The sequence below is a fragment of the Cajanus cajan genome, chromosome 11, assembly GCF_000230855.2.
Source record: "Cajanus cajan strain Asha chromosome 11, NIPB_CcT2T_4, whole genome shotgun sequence".
Classification (NCBI taxonomy): domain Eukaryota; kingdom Viridiplantae; phylum Streptophyta; class Magnoliopsida; order Fabales; family Fabaceae; genus Cajanus; species Cajanus cajan.
This window is the reverse complement of record NC_138527.1, coordinates 10,645,030-10,659,196: the sequence shown is the minus strand read 5'-3', so window position 1 is coordinate 10,659,196 and position 14,167 is coordinate 10,645,030. Positions and strand designations below refer to the sequence as shown.

The following is a 14,167-nucleotide window of genomic DNA, read 5'->3' as shown; positions in this document are numbered from 1 at the left end:
CAAATCCTAAAAATGTTAAAGTACTAAAACTATTAGAAACTAATGAAGTACTCCTACATACTAAGGTATCTTGCCTAAAGTACCCTATGTAGTAACCTAGGCTTCTATAAGAAAACAAAGTGAAAATAATAAGGAAACTACCTAGACAACCCTTGATCATATTATATGTTAGATACATCATAGATGAGGGTGTAAAGAGTTTAAAAGAGTCATAGAATCTAATTTGGTCTTGAAGGGAAGTAGTCAAGTTAAGTTGAAAGAATTTTGAACTTCCCTTAAGATCAAAAATAGAAAATAAGACACCATGAGATGTATCTAGTAAACAATATAAAACAAAGGTTGGGTGCTTTATTAGAACAACTAAAGAAAGAGAAGTCCTAAATAGACAATGGCTGTCTACTTTGGGCACCACCAAAGTAGTAGCATAAGAAGTAAAACTAGGTGAAGTCCACTTCTTCTTCACTAGACTAAGAACTTGAGATCCTTTATTTTCAAAATTATTTAGGTTGTGGATCTTAAGCTCTAAGTTTGTGGCAGCAATAGAAAAAGAGTTAAAATCTTTGTGAAGAAGAAAAGTCTTTTTGCAATCATTTTGAATTAAGAAGTGACTTTCCTTTTGCACAAGATTTTTGGAGGAGACACTATCCTCCTTACTCTTTTCCAAGAGTAGTGTCTTTTTAATATTAAGAAGGAAAAAAGGTTGTTCAACTAGAAGACATTGTTTTATTGAATGATTTATTGAAAATTGACTTCTAGGAACAACTTCCTTGGAAGGGACACTTCCTTCCAACTCTATAAACTTCTCTTCCTCCTTTTCAAGACTTAGGAGGTTTTCTTTTTCTAATTTTTCCTTTTCCTTTTTTTTTTCTTCCTCAATTTTCTTTTTCATGAATATTTGATCCTCCAACACTTGGGAAGGTGTAAGAGGAGTCAAATTATGTTTCTTGCCTAGATGGACTAGGCGAAATTTATTGGTGACACCATCATGAATGGCTTTTCTATCATGTTGCCATGATCTCCCAAGTAAAATGTGGCTTGCTTTCATTGGAATGATATCACATAAAACTTCATCTTTGTATTTTCCAATGGAAAAAGGCACATTTACTTGATCCTTAACTTCTATAGGTCCATCCTCATTAAGCCATTGAAGTTTATAAGATTTAGGATGGGCTATAGTAGTTAAGTGAAGTTTATCAACCAACCTTTGACTTACAAAATTGTTACAAGAGCCACTATCAACAATGAGAGAACATGTTTTCTTGAAAATTTTGCATCTAGAATGAAAAAGGTTCTCTCCTTGTGATTGATCTTGTTCTTTTAATTGGTTGGTTAATAACCTTGGGGAAATTAATAGATCACCCTCACATGGTGTTTCCTCATTTTTATGTCTATGGGACCTAGAAGGCCCTTCACCATCATGTCTTTTGGGCCTAGAAGGCCCATGACCCTCGTTGGCACGGGGTTTCCTAGTCTCACCCCCCCACCACAAGTTTATTCAACAACTTTCTTATTGTCTCTTTGTTTTTTTCATTTTCTATGTCTTTTTTTCTAATATATTCCCTTAGTTTTCTAAGCTCATCTTTAGTGCTTTTATGACTCTTAGGAGTATGATGACCATGCACACTACTCTCATGAGAATTATCACTCATTTTTGCAAGAGAAAAGGTTTTCACAAATCTTAAAGAATTTTGCAAGTGAGTGATAAAAATTTTCACAAAAGAGTTTCTCTTTTTGGTATAATACTAAGTACTTGGAGGTCTAAGTATACAAGTTGCACTATCAAGGGAGGTGAGCTACAAGGAGCCACTTAATAACCAAGTCTTTTCAAGTGGAAATTACTAAACCCCCTTATACCTTTCTTACAAAACAAATTTTTCACACAAACAAGTTAAGTAGTTGTGTGTGTGTGCACGCAACCCCTATTAGGTAATGGAAGCCTTCTAAATGAACTTAAAAAATTAAAACAAGTTAAGGAAAGCAAGTAAAGCATATACTAGTCGTAGGGTCCTAGGGTGGAAGTCCAAGTGGCACTTGAAGCTTTTTGGGACACTTCCACAAGTTCTAAGCGTAGTAGGAAAGCAAGTAAAGCTAGGTGTGTCCTAGTGGAAGCCCAAATGGCACTTAAAGCCTTTGGGGACCCTTCCACAAGTACTAAACGTGTCTAGTAAGATTTATTTAAAACTGTTTAGGAAGTGGTGGGACTTAAACAATCTCCCAAACAACCACTCCTAAATGAAGGTTTGTTTTAACAAAGTAAACTAAACAAGTTAACCCAAGGTAGGGTTTAAGAGTTACAACATAAAAGGAAACAATCTAAATCAAGACTTCTTGAAGAATCTCCACCAAGGGCGGTTAGGACAGGTTTGGAACAGCTTTGAAGTCAAGAGGAAACGTCCCAAATTGGTCTCCACCAATTATACACCAAGTTCTCCAAATCCGTCACTAGTTTCTCCAAATCCGTCACTAGTTTGCTTCCAAAATCCGTCTCTAATTGTGACCTAAAAATCAAAACAAGTCTTGGATTCAAAATGAACAAACAAGTGAGCCTTTCCAAGGTGTTTCACTCAGGTTATTTGTACCTCAATCTCCTTCAAGTGTAGACCCCTTTGAGATTAGCCAATATGTCTCAATTAGTCCTTCCTTCCAAGTGTGATGGCTTGAAAAGTATTATGTCTCACCAAGGCTTAACAACCAAACAAGAGAGAGTAGAGGCCAAGGAATGAAAACTGAAAAGCACAATTTAGCAAAGGCTACACTCTAGTAGGAATTAATATGACAAAACAAAGAGAGCCAAGAAGACACAAAGCAACAATTAAAGGCAAATTTCAAAAGCTAGCACACAAAAGATTAAACCTAGGAATGGCACTAGAATGGATTACAAAAATCAAAATAAAATTTGTGCTAATGTTTTGAGGGTTTAAAATTCTTTTTCCAGCCACTGGACAGCAAGCAAACCTCAAGAAAAATCATACAAAATTTCAAGGCCAAGTGCTACAAAAATTGTTTTGTTTTCACTTTGATTTTTCTAGGTTTTTCTCTTTTGTTTCTTTTCTTTTTCTTATCTTTTTGTCTCTTTCTTTTCTTTCTTTTCTTTGAACACAGTTAGTAAGCACTTAAAACAGAGGCCAAACAATTGATAAAGAGGTTTCCAAGTGGTGGAGAAAAGAAGAGCAAGAAGTGTAAGTAATGTAAGTGTACTAGTCAAAATTTTCAACCACAAAATGTTACTAGTTTTGGTACTAGTTTGTTCTTATCTTTTGTACACTTTGATTTTCGTTTTCAGTACACTTATAACTCTGTTTTATTTTGTCAAAACAAGCACAAGACACACAAGGAATTTCTGGTCACAATTTGCTAAGAAACTAATAGCAAAAGAAGTTCACAAAAAATTGACTCTAGAACATGTTAGGTCTAATAACATGCATTGGAATCATTTTATGGGCACACTAAGATTTAATAATGTTCAACCAGCAATGACACTATATATGAACAGAGATTGACACATTTAGATTCAAAAAGAAAAAGGCACAACAAGGATTTAATGACAAGTAAAAGAACTACACATGACTCTAAGACAAAACTAGTAGATTAAGAAATGAAAAATTCTTGAATTCTTGTTTCTTTTTAGGAGTTTCTTTTTAGTCCGAATTTATAGGAGTCCAAAGGAAGATAAAAGAAAACCTAAAACAATTAAAAAGACATACAAAGAATACCTAAGGCACACACAAAGATTGGTTCACAAGAATTTAGAAGATGAACCAAAAACAAGCAAGACAAAGTGAGTGTGTTCTATAGATTTATAGATGTGACACAAGAACCACTCAAGGCACACAAACACAAGAAAAATAAAAGGAAATACATGGAGGAACAGTTTAGAAACATATTAAGATGGTTTGAACCGAACAAAACAAGACAAGGAAGCTTTGGAACGAATTTACCAAGGAGACCTAGCTCTTGATACCAAATGATGGAAAACTTGCTTGGAAACCCGGATTGATGTGAATCCTCTTCAATTTCCTCCCTAGATCTTTGGCTCCTTGATTCTTCCTAGGCTTGGCTAAGATCTCCAAGGGAGGAGGAGACCTTAGAACCACCACGGTTTGGTGGAGAAACTCTCCCAAGAGGCGCCACTCCTTGATGAAGAGATAAGCCCCTTCAATTCTCACCACACTCTTCTATGAAGGGATAAGAGAATTGGATGCTATCAAACAGGTTTAGGGACTTTTAGAAGAGAGAAATCTGAACTCAATTTCAGAAATGAAATCTCAATACATCCAAAAGTGTTTTACAATGAAGGAAAAACGAAAATATAGGAGTAGGAGGCTTGGAGAGCAAGCTACTCACTTAGATTGCTTAGTAAGCAAGCTAAGGAGAAGCTTGTGCTTCAAGCTTCTAAGCTTGAGAAGAACCAAGCAATTTGGCCAAGTGTGAACACAAGTGTGAACACATCTAGGTGGGTGGCTCTTTGGAATTAATTTACTCCAACCGGTTTTTGAAATTGTTAATTTGGTTTAGTTAGGTTCATCCAATGTGAATGGAACCTAGCTAAATCAAATCTATGAAAAATTAGGAGTAAAATGAGTCCAATATGTAAATTTTAGCCTAGGACCACCTCTTGGCTAAATTGCTAGTAACACTCTCTAGCTTGCTAATGGCACTCTCTAGCTTGCTAATGCCACTCCCAATCCTACTACTAGAAAACTAAGAAAAGAGTGTATTTCTAGGTTAGGTTAAATGGAGTCAAAGTGTCCAAGTAACCTACCCTAGAAACAATATACAATAGCTACTAAAAAGGAAATAAAGTGCCTCACAAATACAAAGGCAAAAATACACCTATACAAGTATCTACTATATACAAGGTACAAGAAATCAAACTATACAATATATTTACAATAGAGACTATGAGACTAAAAAGAGGAATCATACTCAATACTCATATTGAGCATAGGTCTAAGAAACACCTCCTCTATAGAAGCCTCCTCTAGCCTCCTAACCATAGACCTAGTTAGAGGCCTAATGGCCTTCATGGGTGAGCCTCCTTGGATCAACCTTCACCTTTCTTGGTCTTACCTCTTCCAAATGGATCCTTGGGGATTAGATTTCCATCATAGGTGATCTTTTTGTTCTCGATGGTACCCAAATTCACTTCCTCGAGTGGATCTTGATATTCTAACCTATGTTCTTCGTTGGTTGCTCTTTCGAATCCCAATGGTGAATCGTCGAAAATACAATCTAACTTGGTTTCCAACTCTTTCCTTTTATCCACTTTCCAATTCTCGACCTCTTGGTCTGTTCGATCAGTCTTTGTTTTTTGTTTTTATTTTTCCTCGGCCATGGTGGCCGTATTGTCATTTTCTGTCTCTTCAGTGTTTTCAAAAATTATGGTCTTCTCGACCGCCTGTTCGACCATATAGGCTGAAATTCGAGCTAGGTAGCTCGAATACAAGTCTTGGTGTTTCATTCCTACTCTTGAGCCGATTCTTTCTCGGCTCGAATCATAAATCCTCTCTTTACATCCCAACAAAACATTTTCCTGATACCTTCTTCTTCATCCATCATGCTAGCATTATGGGCATTGAAAGGTTTAGTTTTTGCAAATGCAGTTAGTTGTTGATCTGCAAAATACATACCTACCTCATACTGCTTCTGATCAGCATCGAGCACTTCTAACCCTTCATCATCATTCCAGAAGAAGATCTTCTGGTGAACAGTGGAAGGTACAGCTCCTATTCCATGAATCCATTCACGTCCCAATAAGACATTGAATTTTGTCTTCGATGGAGTCACAATAAACATGGTTGTTCTTTTTACACTTCCTATTTGCACATCGAGCAAAATCATGCCCTCAGGTTGTGATGACTTTCCGTCATAATCTGAGATTAGGATATTATGAGGCTTTAAATCAACCGTGGTTTTTCCAAATCTCTTCAGCATGGTCCTCGAAAGTATGTTTATGGTTGCTCCTCCATCAACCAATACCTTGTTTACTTCATGACCCTCAATCATCAAAGTTAACAGTAAAGGCTTAAGATGAGCCTTCATATCTTCAGTAGGGGATTCGAACACAACTGAGTTAAACTTGGGAATAACTCGAGAAATTTGGTTGACCCACACAATTTTTGACTCATAGTTAGGATCATCGAAAAAATCCTCTCGATGGATATCCTCTTGCTCATTAACAGATTCCATGGCTCCAGCATACTCAGAAGACATAATTGACACTATCCCACAAATGTCTTCCAAAGAATCATCAAAACCACTCTCGAAACAATCAGTTATCAAATCCTCATCATCTTCCATGAATTTCTAAGATGATTCACCCTTTTGTGGCACTAGGATCGAAAAATGGTTTTCTCTGAAACCTTCAAATGTAGCCTTCCTCATTCTCTGCTGCCTCCTCCACTGAGTCTTTGTCAGGTTGTTGAAAGGTTGTCGAAAGCCACGCCCATAGCTTCCAGACATGCTCGAGAATTTGCCAGGAGCTCCAGACACATTCGAGAATTTTTCGGGAATTCCTTGGAATGTAGGACCAACATAATTCATGACTTGCTTTCCTCGACCCATTCCAACCATTTGCCTTGGTGGAGCATTCCACTTTCCTACTGGGACATTATCATTTGGCACAAAAGTATTGCCAAACTTTGATGAGTTATGCATCTCCATCTTTCCCATTGGAGCATTATAATGAGGCATATGTACCTGCCTCATGGTCAACCAAGTGTTCAACCCAGTGTTAGATTTGGCCTTTTCTCGAAGTTTCTGAGCTTTGTAGCTTTTCATGACCTCTGATTCCTCGAAGGCCTTAGCAGCAGCTCCGTCGAATACAGCACTGCATCGAAGACATAGCATGACTTCCCTATCAGCATCATTTTTCTTTGATAAGAACTCGACCAAACTATCACCCTCTTTTGGATAGATAGGTTCCTTCTCTTTAGCAAAGTCATCCAACAATTTCTCGAGTTTTTCATCAGAAATAGGCTCAACATTCTCATCCTCCTCGATGTTGACTTCAACCATATTAATTCCCATCGAGACTGGCTCCACATATCCAGTATGAGTTGCAAATGGATCAGTGTCCACTTTCATATCCTTTTCCTCGAAAGCCAGACGACCATTAGTGATTTCTTTCTCGATCATATCCTTGAAACGCACACAATTATTAGTCCAATGACCATACATATTATGATATTTACAAAATTTCTTCTCTTTTCTTTGTTCGAATGGAGGAATTTTATGGTTATCTGGGAGTGCAATTTGATTGTCTTTTAACAAAATATCAAATATTTTATCAGCTTTAGTCACATCGAAACTATATCGCCTAGTTGGATTCCCTTCCACATTATCTCCTGGTTTCAACATTTGACATTAATAGGTAGGGTCAGGACGTAATTCAGCAATATTAACTTCAAAATCCTCACTCGAACCCTCACAATTAACATCATCACCTATCTCTGTGTTTTCTAAATAAGCTACCTTTTCTTTTCGAACAAATCTGTCAAACTTCCTTAATCTTTCCTTTTCTAATTTAATTTTCTCAATTCTCCTTACTTTCTTTTCTAATTGGGCCATATCTCTTAACTGTTCATTTACCAATTTTTTACGTATTGAGAAATCTAACCCTGTTGCAACAATCTTAACTAATTCATATTCAGGTATATTAGTATAACATCGAGATTTTAATTGTCTGAACCTATTCAAATAGTCGTCTAACTTTCCTGATTTTGTCAATTAACATTCATTAAATCGACTATACTGACTTTGGTTTCTCCTCGAAAAAAATGTTCATGAAAGTTACCTTCCAATTGAGCCCAAGTGTTTATCGAATTAGGAGGCAATGTTGTGAACCATGTAAAAGCATGCTTAGTCAGCGAACTCGAAAAATACTTCATTTTTAAATATTCACTGCTCGCTAAATCCCCACATTCGACTAAGTATCTAGTTATATGCTCGACAGTAGACTCATTCAGTTCTCCCGCAAATTTTGAAAATTTTGGGAGTTTTGCCCCCGTAGGCAGTTATACCTGAGTTATATATTCTGGAAAAGCAGACACAAAATAGGGGCGTTCATTTTGACCTACCTCGAAACCATGTCTGTTTAGTACCCTTTCTACAATTTGATCTAGGTTATCATCAGGGTTCCTATGAGGTCGTCCTAAATTATGGGGAAAAACTACATTCCCACCTAGATTTTCCATATCGTTCAAATTCGCACTCATGGCTCTCGAAGGTGGCCTATCTCCCAATTTGTCTCCAATTTTATTTATCAATTCATACAAAGGAGTCATTATGTTGTGCATCTGAGTCGACAACAAATTAACCATATCATGGTTACTATGGTCCATCTATTGTTGAAGAGCCATCATGGCTTGATTACTGATACCTGTAGGGACATAACTACTCTGTCGAACCATAGACCCCTCATGACTTGTCCCCACATGTTGATATGGGTCTTGCATGAAAAAACCCAAACCATTTGGCCCGGGATTATATCCCTGTGGGGATACATGCATTTGTGGATTTGGTCCCAAATAAGGCACTGGCATTTCGACATGTACAGGTTGAGTAGTTCGCCAATTTGGCGGCATACCCCATGGATATTTTCTAGTGGCATTTGCGAAATCTTGGGACACATTTGTTTGCCTAGCCACATTTTCGAGCACAACAGGGGGAGATGTTGCCCCCCTTGTCACATTAGTCACGTTATCAGGGTTGGGATTTCCGTGTTCTACATCTACTTGATTATCATTGTTTATTTCTCTCCTGTTACTAGACGTAGACATGGTTCTTCCACTCCTAAGTCTCATACAACATACCTAAAACTAGTCCAATTATGTTCTTAACGTGTCCCACCGGGCGTTCCAATTTGTTTACGGTGGAATTAGTTTATGGATTCTTTTTATTCGAACTAGCACGAGAACGTTTCAATTTAGGTATTATAATTCGTTGAACTTGCTTAAGAATGGAAATAGATGAGACAGAATTGCCTAACACACGCTTGTTTCCAGATTTTCATGAATAATAATCAAGTAATAATTTGCATGCACATAAATACTTAATTGAACAGAATGGGCAACAAATACATTGACAATACAAATCATTGTTGAGTTTACATATTACAATATTAGAATTAAACAACTTACGAACTACAGAATTAAAGAAAAACTACACTAATCCTAGAAAGAGGAAAAAATGATTTTGGTCAAGAAATCAATACCCAGCAATTGCATGCACGGAAGCCATATGCGCAGACAGAGAGTGCTTTCAAGAGTGCAAGTATGAAATTTCTGACCTTTTCTGAGGGGTATGATTCTCATATTTATAGATTTTACTTGAGAGCGGTTAATCACGTATTGATGAGTCATGAGTGTGTAACCGCTGACCACTACACCGATTTCGTGGAATTAAGGTAACTTCTCAATAACTGTCTCCTCCACGTTCCTTGTTTCTTCTACCAAGTTTAGGTAACTACCTTAATGTAACTGCTTAACTACACAAAGGACTTTCCGCTTCTTTCATTTTTCGACCTATTCTCGAGTTTGTACGTTCAAGGCTTGTAATCCTTTCTTTTGGTAGGTACCTATTTATTTGTCCTTCTTTCGAGTAGATTCAAAATGTAACTTTCGAGTGATATGGCTTTCGAGTAGCCCCAACAACCTTATTGAATTTTTTCTCTTTCAAATTAATCTAATATATAAAAACTTTTTTTATTCAAACAAAATTAAACATCTTAAAATTGTTTCTCAGCAAACTTTTCCAAATAAAATCTTTTTGATTAAAATAAATTATAAAATTAATTAGTCATTCATATAATTAATTATTGAAGTAATTTAATTTTCAAAACATTTCAAATGCAATATACAAAATTTTATCCTAACTAATTGGTTATGTTTAATTAGACATTTGAAATTCGTAATCTCAGTTAATTGGTCTCGAAAACAATAACTGTATGTTTGGCAAAATATTTTTCTTTTCCATTGAATATAAATTATAAAGAAACAAACTTGAAGAATATTACTTTTATTTAAAAGATTATTTAAAAAATTAAGTTGAATTCAACTTAACTTTTTAATTATAATTCAAACACACAATTTTTATCCAATACGTGTTTGAATGGGTACATTTATAATATAATCCATGGTTTTACTTGAGATTCACGTCAACTTTAGAAAAAAGACGTAGAAACAAGTATTAGCTGCTTCTGTTATGTACGTCTCCCACACCCCAATGCATATCCAAACAAGGAGACAATAAAACACCGAATCATATCTACTTAACCAGCGTTTTGCAATGCAGGTTATATTATAGTTTTTTATTCTTAAAGCACACTATACCGTACGTTAAAATTTCCCTCTCATCATCTCTTTCGGTTTTGTCTTTTGGTTACACATCATCCCTTTTGTTTATCATTGTTATTGTTGTCTTGGTCAAATTTTTCGTCATTTTTCCCCAAGTACCAACCAAACTTTTTATATGCATCTTAAACCGTTTGATTACTGATGTGCCACAAAAAGCTCGCATAACAGTTAAGCACTCCAAAAGGAATTATATCAAGCTCGTTTTGGATTAATATGGTAAAATGCAAATTACATTTACACCCTCTGTATCAGTGATAATCCACTTGACATCTCTCTATTTAGATGGTAGTGTGCTTAGGGGATCATCACAAATGATCAACAATATTATTGAAACGAACGAGAGTAAGCATTTTTTATGAATCACGTTTAAGACTTTCCTTCTTGATAATTTAAAAGGTGTGTCTAAGACAATCAAACTCAAACATGGCATCAAATTTGTTCGGTCGTATGCAATGAAACCGCGTCAATTAGCAGAAAATACCGTGTTGTTTCCGGGGAAAGGAAATAAAATCAATGAAAAGTGCAATCATGTTTGTCGAGGTCATAAATGCGACAAAATACAAGCGTAGACTTCAAACGGTCACATCTACTGCAGTTGTCAATATGAAAAGTTTTGATTAAGGTTGTTTTCTTAAAGAAACAATCACATGTCAGAGCCAAAAAAATGCCAGCTATAATATACATGACAACCATTTCAACAACAAATGTTTGAACTTCACAGTAAAAAGTTGAAACTTTGAACTTATACAGTATAACCGACCACCTGGACCACTTTCCTTTACTACGAATTATGAAATAAAGGTACGAAAAAGTGTATCGCAGTTTCTTTATTATCTATCAGAAATACATGGCACAAACTGGTACCACCAAGAACTAAGAGCTATGGTAGAAAAATTATAGGCTAAACCAAGCACATTTCTTCAAAACTGTATCTTTTCGTTTTCTTTTCACAATGGCTGTGAGGTTCTCACCTGCTGCTTCAAGCCATCCGAGGGAAGCTGAGTAGAACCTTCCGGCAACACTGCAGCAGCAGCTGTCATGGTCTGGTACTGTGAAGGCATGGAGGGTGCCATAGGTTGAGTATAAAATACTTGAGCATAAGCAGGATCCGCATAGTCATAAGCATAAGTAGCAGGTACTGCAGAATTAGGGGGAACCGATTGAGGATGATGAATTTGTGAGTAAGCAACATATTGCTGATGATGCTTAGTATGAGGAACTTGAACTAATTGAGGAGTGGCAGGTGTCCTTCTGTATGCGCCTGCAGTCACTTCGGAGCTAGGCAAGGGAACATTCCTCATTGGGTTGTAAGCAGCAGAATTTGGCAGATTTTGGGATTGGCTAGAAGCGACAGTTGTGGCAGATTCAGCTACATTAGACGGCTGCACTGACAAGTTGTATGCTTGGGCCTGCCTTGGCTGCACATAGTAAACTGGGTATTGCTGATCAAGGTGATGGAGCTGTTGCTGATATACAGGATAGTATGAAGCAGGGATTGACACAGGCCCTGCCGGGGTATGGTGAATTAAATGTGTGCCGTGCATATACTGCTGCGGCTGTTGAGACTGCTGCAGTTGTGGTGGCTGTTGATCAAATTGCGGCTGCAAAACATATCCATGTTCCTGTACATGCTGCTGCATCTGAATCCGACCTTGTGGATCAGTCGCATTAAGCTTCGGATCAACCATGGTATTATTAAGAACCTGAGAATTTCCAGATTGAATTTGAGCCTGGTCTTGATAGATGGCTGGATTTGTGCGTGACATTGCATTTGAAAGACTACTATCACTGCAGAATAGCATACCATACAATACAAATCAATCATTCTTCAAGTACCTAATTCGAGGGGGAGAAAAAATAAACCCAGAAATACAACCAAACCATATATCATACCATGACCATCAAATCTAAACTAAAAAACCTTAATGAATTGGAGTAACTTTAGAGGATAAAATCAGTAATATCAGCGATCGGTTATATTGTGTACTTATGCATAATTAATATATATATATATGACTAAATTAGCTACATTCTATTTGAATAAACTTCTCCAAAAGTCTGTCCTTTAGGAGAGAAAAATAATAAAACTTTTCATATGCTAAAATTAGTCTATAAATCTAATTTTTTAAGCTTTCTTCTATTAACTTATTCAAAATTTTATTTTTAATTCATGCATAAACTAATTTTAACTTCAAAGAGAAACTTGTTTCAATTTTCTTTGCATTTCCCTCTTCTAGAAAGAGTTTTTAGAGAAGTTTATTCTAACATAAACTTAGTTTACCTTACTCTTACTCTACAAATGTCCCATTGAATTGAATCCAATCTAATTTTATTGAGATAAAAGAACCTGCCAAACCACATAGAGGAAACTTGAAGTTGAAGATACCTTGAAAGTGATTCCGGCGAAGGAAAATCAACAGCACCAGCCGATTTCTGTTGAAATTGAGGAGGCTGAGGCTGAGGCTGAGGCAGTGGGGTTGGCGGTTTTCTAAAGCCCAGAGGGACCCCATGATCGGATCTGTCGTCATCGGAGACAACCGCAACAAACCCCTCTTCTTGCTTCTGTCCCACACCCAACTGCGCAAACTGTTCCTCAACGCCCGCAACCCTCTGATCCTGCGGAACCTTAACGCCGTCCTCCACGCGGACCTTAATCGGGGGCAAATTCGCCACGGAGGAAGCAGAGCCGAAGGAAGAATTAGTCTCCGTCACCGTCACCGTCACGGTCGCCTCCTTCGGAAGTTTCCCGCTGTTGTTCGCGGCAGCGGCCTCGTCGTCGAGTCCGAGGAGGCAGTTGACGGAAGCGGACTCCGACAGGCCCCCGTCGAGGGAGCCGCTGAGCCACTCCTCGGACTTGGCGGAGGCCAGGCCGAGGCCGAGGCCCAGGCCCAGGCCCAAGGGGAGGTGGGGCTGGGCCGGGAAGAGGAAGAGGCGAATTCGCGAAGGCTTGAGAGGGGAGTTCTCGAACTCGTCGATCATGTTGTCGAGGTCCTCGTCGGTGGTGAGGGAGACGAGGGAGTCGAGGTCCTCGCTGGGGAGCTGGTACTTGAGGGCGAAGGGGCGCGCGTGGTTCAAGGACTTGGAGAGGCGCGTGGAGAGCTCCGCGAGGGAGGTGTGCCGGGGGACCACCACGATGCGGGTGTCGCCGCCCACGTAGCAGAGGGACCTGTCGTGGGGGCGGGGGACGATGTGCCCGCCGTAGCTGCACATCAGCCGGAGCTTGCCGCTGCCCGGAGAAGGGGAGGGCTCGTCCCAGGAGGACCGCGGGGAGGAGTCCACCGAGTCGGGGTAGTTCGGCTGATGTGGCGGCGGAGGAGTGGGTTGCGCCTCCATGGAAGGTGGCGTTGGGTGTGAGGAAGAGTGAAGAAAAAGAGAGGCCTTAGGGTGCGGAAGTGAAGATCCGGCTTTGATATGTAGGTAGTTAATCCAATGTGCGACCTCACCTGACCTTTGCGACACCTTTCTTACTTCTTCCGTCCTTTCCTTCTTAGTAACCATTCTTTTATTCCAATAATTTCTGTAAAATTATTTTTTCAAAGATCAATCCAATATTATTTTCCTCGATATCACTTTTTTTTTAATGTGAAAAGAGCTAAATAAAAAATATTTATTTTTTAAATTCTCTTCTTATTTTTCAACGACGAGAAATACAAATGATTATAATTTTTAATTTGAAAAATAAAATTAGAGTAACTTAAATATAAGTTTAGAAGAGTTTTTGAATTTTTTTTAATCGAAAATAAAGATTTATTTTAATAAAAAAATTCTAAAAATTTATTTTATGTTTGTATCATAAAACATATTCAATACTT

General features: G+C 37.9%; 1 protein-coding gene across 1 annotated transcript; it reads right to left on the bottom strand.

The window, feature by feature from the left end:
• Positions 1–11,005: 11,005 nt before the first annotated feature.
• LOC109792694 (uncharacterized) lies at positions 11,006–13,837 on the bottom strand. The gene is made up of 2 exons (XM_020352128.3): positions 12,742–13,837; positions 11,006–12,143 (listed from the first exon to the last, which is right to left on the bottom strand). Exons 1-2 carry the CDS (start codon positions 13,686–13,688, stop codon positions 11,303–11,305), a joined length of 1,788 nt encoding a protein of 595 aa, XP_020207717.1. The 5' UTR covers positions 13,689–13,837; the 3' UTR covers positions 11,006–11,302.
• Between the last annotated feature and the right edge of the window lie 330 nt (positions 13,838–14,167).